The sequence below is a fragment of the Crassostrea angulata genome, chromosome 2, assembly GCF_025612915.1.
Source record: "Crassostrea angulata isolate pt1a10 chromosome 2, ASM2561291v2, whole genome shotgun sequence".
Taxonomy (NCBI): domain Eukaryota; kingdom Metazoa; phylum Mollusca; class Bivalvia; order Ostreida; family Ostreidae; genus Magallana; species Magallana angulata.
Genome location: NC_069112.1, coordinates 40,402,224 through 40,408,045, shown reverse-complemented (window position 1 = coordinate 40,408,045; position 5,822 = coordinate 40,402,224). Strand labels below are relative to the sequence as shown.

General features: G+C 31.5%; 1 protein-coding gene across 1 annotated transcript; it reads right to left on the bottom strand.

Annotated features, from left to right (window-relative positions):
- Positions 1 to 1,327: 1,327 nt before the first annotated feature.
- Positions 1,328 to 3,098, bottom strand: LOC128170864 (IgGFc-binding protein-like). Its single transcript, XM_052836617.1, has 2 exons — positions 3,083 to 3,098; positions 1,328 to 2,568 (listed from the first exon to the last, which is right to left on the bottom strand). Exons 1-2 carry the CDS (start codon positions 3,090 to 3,092, stop codon positions 1,328 to 1,330), a joined length of 1,251 nt encoding a protein of 416 aa, XP_052692577.1. The 5' UTR covers positions 3,093 to 3,098.
- Positions 3,099 to 5,822: the final 2,724 nt, after the last annotated feature.

Sequence of the window (5,822 nt, the reverse complement as noted above, 5' to 3'; positions counted from 1 at the left end):
AAAAAAATATGCAATGATTAAAGGTTTGAACTTCCTCTTTAAGAATATAGTCTCATTTTTTTCAAACATTGTTTATACATTTTTTAATTATTTACTAAATTTGACAATTGTTCTCTTAACTTTTCTGGATTTTAGAGTCTAAATAACCAGAATGCAATACTGGCCGTTATTATAAACAGAAACAACCAGTGCAAAACCAAACATCATATATCTGACTCTAGATGGGTATCCTTTAAATCTATGATAAAATTCTGTTCATTCTTGAGACTTGCTACCTCAGCTTTTTTCCATATTTGCATGTTTTTTTCGTAGACATGTTCTTAATTATTACTGATCCACACAGAAGTCACTGAGTGTAAATGCCTCGCTGTGTCTGGTTATCAGTCAGCTATGCGTTAACGAATCAAAAGTAAGGTAATCACATGTGGTGGATTTTTTTATGAAATGTGTCATTCATATTTCTATTCAATATATATATAAAACAGTTCCTACTGAACGTACAGTATTTTTTTTTAAATCAGATTTTTTTTTGTTTTACAAACACACACTGTAGAGTCTGTTTAAGATATATTTTATTCAAGATATGCATAAAGAATATACAGAGAGCATGTATTGAACGGTGGGCATGATACTCAGTTGTATTTATGAAGCGGGATCTCTAAATGCAAGGGACACACAGAGGATAAAAAAATAAAATATTACTACAAAATCATTAACGCGTTTAAATGAAACAAATCACACTCAATTGTGTCTGGTTATAAAAATTATTATTAACTATATGGGGGGGGGGGGGCAAACAAAATGGAGGATGGTTATGTGTAAATTATTTAACTTGAAGTGTACAAAAGATCAGTGGAAATTTATTGATTACTGTTGAGATTAAAAATAAAAAGTTTTAATTACAATAATCAATGTGTAGTCTAGCTGAAAGTATGTAACACCAAAACTAAAAAGAAATTCGGATGGTCGACATGGGAGCTACAGCTTGTTACGTCTTAACAGTCTGCATCAAATTAGAGCGCACAAAAACTTGAACTAGTTTTGAATAAGAATCTATATTTTTAATAACTTATGTGGAAAATAGTTAAAACGGGTAAATTTTTCAGACAAATTTTTATTGATATAATTTATGCACCTATGTTCTTTGTACGTAGAACGTTATATTCCTGGCTATGCGTTGTCGAACGAAAGTTAAGTGCCATGCCAATTTCGAAAATATTTGATTTAATCATAATGTTAGGCTACATAAATATTTCCTTAAAAATTACTATAACATAGCATGATAAGTAAACACTCCTTAATTGCGGAAAGGAAAAATATTAATTTTTTAAAGAAGCAGCGAATTTCCGGAAAATCCATAAGCTTCGTAGTCAGTAACGCCCGCAAAAATCAATCCGAATCGATCTCCGTTCATAGTAGATGCAGTAAGTTCCCCTTCAGCGACACGTATTGATCTTACGTTGTATGTTATGTTACGAATCGAAATGTTTTCTTCAAAAACAATATCGCTTTCCTCTATTGCCGTACCATTCACACGGAATACATCTTTAGATGACTCCCGTATCATTATGGATACGTAGTTATAGTCATACCCTAGCGGTACAACTATTTTATAATAATCTAAGTACTGATTGATTCCTGGTACGATTGTCATAGATGGGTCACCTAACGGTGGTGTATTCGAACCTAAACCGAATGCTGTAACTAAAATAGGCCTTTTCGATTCAATGAAACATACCTGATTGCTTGCTATTTTAGTGTCAAAAGAATCAAACTCGTATAAAAATAGAGTTTGAGTTACATGACCGATCATGTAGGTAATGTTTGCGTTTTCTATCGCTGTAATACGTATAAGTGTGTCCCTGTCATTCATATTAGGAGGCACAATATATGTACTGTCAACACTGTCAGTTGGTGGTAACTGTTCAATAAGGTGATCGCAAGCACCTATATTCTCAAGTTTATTGCAATTATTGCCCGAAAATACTGCAATAGGAGACGACGATTCAACCAGCGTTCCAGTTAAATCAGTAACGTGCTCAATCTGATATGTTTGAAAGCGATTGAGAGATACGTTAAAAACGTCACCGTTGTAATATGCTTTTCCATCAATAACCAAAGGCATGTTCCGTTTCATCTTGTAAGTGACTGAAATAGTAGTATTATCTTCAATAGCAGACACAGCTAACTGGCTATTTCTATTGATTGTTGGCTTTGATGACACAACTACATATTTATTTGACAGTTTATGCAGTGGTATATGCGTAGTGCTTCCGACACTGGCATATCCATTATCGTGACTAATGACAAAAACATCACTGGAAGTTTCAATTAAAACTGACTTCTCTTCTTTTTGAAAACTCTGAAGTTCCAATTCTTGCGGAAGAGTGATATGCTGACTAGAGGGAATAAGTATATTTCTGTCAATCTTTGCCTTTAATAAAATGTCAAGACGAGGGGATGTTGTAATGTTCATTTGAACTCCATTTTCAGATGTTACATAGACATTTTTCGCCGTAAATTCTATATTCGCCATGAACAAAACAAAAAATTCCTTTCCTCTGCTTCCTATACATTAAAAGAATAAAATTGATAGTAAATTGATGAATTATTTTTGTTTATGCACAATCTGATGTGATGTTATGGTGATTAAATAAATTTACAAAGTCATATAGAGTGGGATTACAATTGCCATGACGTCAAGTTTACACGTTACGTTAACGTGCAAAGAATTTTGAAATGGAAATGAAGAGTACAGACACACTCTTGTAAACTACTGTAAAAAAACTACATAATTTAGGTAGGTGCTTAAAATTTTGCTATCCGAACAATAATTATGAATCTCGGTTTTTTTCTGTTTAAACGTGTTGAGGGTATAATCCTTATCGTATAATTATCTTAAGAAAAATGATCATTTTCATTGTTCTATAGCGACCGAATGTTGTGAGACAATTTGAAACTGACTATTGTTTACTGTTTATTTTAAACTATTTGGACGCGGACGTGCACTAACTGCAACTCTTTAATCATACAGTTTAGCTGTATAAATATCGGGAATATTTCATACATTTAATTCACTTACCTATAGTCATGTTTTGAGCTGATTCACGCACAGTCGTGGTTTCTGCAGTTGTAGTAGTTGTTTGAATATCATCTACAGGAAGAGAGCGCTTTAAGGTTTATAGTTAAAACGCAGAGATACATTTTTTAATCAATTTTGATTTGTCAATTTTTTTTTTTTGCTAGATAAAATTGTAACAAGATAGATTCAAACAATGTTACTCTGAATTAAATATGATGACCAACCATACTTATTCGAGCCATGCAGAAGAATACCAGCTATAACACCGGTGGACGATAGCAGTAGTAACAGTAATAATAGCAAAAGCAACAACCGTCTTCTTCGTTTGGATTCACTCCTCACTGGTTGATCGTGATCCATTCCACTATCATAAATAACATTCATGCTCGAAAATTTCTCTATACATTTTGTGTATTATGTTTTAAACATAGATTAATACATAGAATAGTAAATTGTAACTTTCTAAGAGTGTATTTTTTTTTCAATAATTGGTTTGTGAATAAACTACAAAAAATCAAACCCACGAAGTGTAAGGTAATTCAGGGTATGTGTTTGTGGACCAAGTGTCATTTTTATTTTCTATTTACACAAAAACAATTCTGATTATCAATTGCCAAGTGAATGCGTGTTTTATGAATCGTGTTTGTTCGTCAGAGTTGATTCGCTTAAGAGATATATCGCACAACAGTATCACATGCTGGTTATAAATAAATCAGTACTCTTTCTTCAAAAACAATTAAACTCTACCTCGGAGTTTATTAGGATGTATGATATAATAATTAGATGGGCAATACGTTTCTATCGGTGGCAATGTTGTTAGGTCGGATCTTATTAACTAAATACTATCATCCTTCACAACAACCAGAACAAGGAATTTTGCAGAACTTGTAAGAACATTCTGAGAGGAAATTCAATTTATCTAGGTCTTCTTTTACGATATTAAAGAAAAGTGATATACTGTTGCTTTTCAAAACCCTAGTGAATGAAAAGCAGCTGAAGCATGCTCTATTAAACATGTATCATCTTGATAATATTAAACTTGCCGACGAAAAGTTATATCAGTACATGTATCATCTTGATAATATTAAACTTGCTGACGAAAAGTTATATCAGTACATGTATCATCTTGATAATATTAAACTTGCTGACGAAAAGTTATATTAGTACATGTATCATCTTGATTATATTAAACATGCTGACGAAAAGTTATATCAGTACATGTATCATCTTGATAATATTAAACATGTTGACGAAAAGTTATATCAGTACATGTATCATCTTGATTATATTAAACTTGCTGACGAAAAGTTATATCACTACATGTATCATCTTGATTATATTTTGAATAACCAACCAAACAGTTAGTAAATTGACGATAAGCTAAATCTCAGGTGTGTGTCTAAATTGTATTTTATTTCGAAGGTTTTCACGGAATTTCGAGGATTTGTTTCCTGGTTTCGATCTTATCTATCGAATATAATTTAAAAAAAAAATTACTATGGTATCTTACGCCGTTTTTCTTTTTTTTAGTTTGCGACATATATACTAGTTAAAAATGACGAATTGTTTTAGAACATGTAAAGATGATAGCGTATTGCTTAGTCTGGCGTCAAAATGATCAGTAATCGATCACTAATATTGCTTGATAATAAGGATCATACCTTATACTATGATACATTATTAATGAAACTTGAAACATGTAGTTTATTGTTGTGTGTGATACATTCTAGACAATACCTTTACCTTATTGTACTTTCAGCCATCCTGTACAACAAAATCAAACATCCAAAAAGTCCTTTACTGCAATTCAATCCGTTTTGACTTTTGAACTGTTTGAATAAGTATATATATCAGAGCTGAAACAAGATCAAGCATGCATTACGGTAGATAAACACATATACGATAATTTTTCTATGCGTATCAAAGAACAACGAACGGTTAATTATTTTATTACCGATCACAGTCTCTAAAATGCCATTATTAAAAAAAACTGAAAACAATTGTAAATCATAGAACATTAAACTTATTCCTAATTCAAAATGTTTCATACTCATTTTTTATGCATACGTAAAAAATCTGTTCGTAGCTCTTTTTACCTTTTTTTCGCAGTATTCAAAGATAAATTTAATCTCTTCATTCTCTTTGACTTGAGGAGCTATAAAACAAAACAAATGAGTTATCAAACATCCGACACTTCTTATCATAAAATGTTTTAATAGACTGTGTTCTGTTTGAACTATTACATCTTCGATGTTCCCACTTAAGTTAGTTATCAAAACCTAAATAGAATAAGCAATCTTAAAGCGCCAACGAATACAATTGACATAAATGGATCACACGTTTGTGTGTCAAACATACACAACATCTATACTACTATAATATTAAAATTATAGACTCGAATTTTTGGGCTTTAATACCATGAAATCGGAAGAGTACTGTCTTTTGTTTTATACATTTTAAAGAGATCTTTGGTTTTTGAAGATTACCAACTTGTTTTTATTCTTTTCTCTATCAAGCTTCGCTTATTAATAATCAACAAACATTCCTTTAAAAAAATCCGGAAATCATCTAGTATTTTGGATTTTACCATATTGTGCATGCGCATTACATTCACGCTAAATCTCGGGAGGCTGTTTAGTTTATGTTTCCAGAATATCTTATATGCATGGATAAACTTAGAAACGATATAACAAATACATGTAAATTTTCATTGAAAATTTGTCATATGTTCTGTTCATCA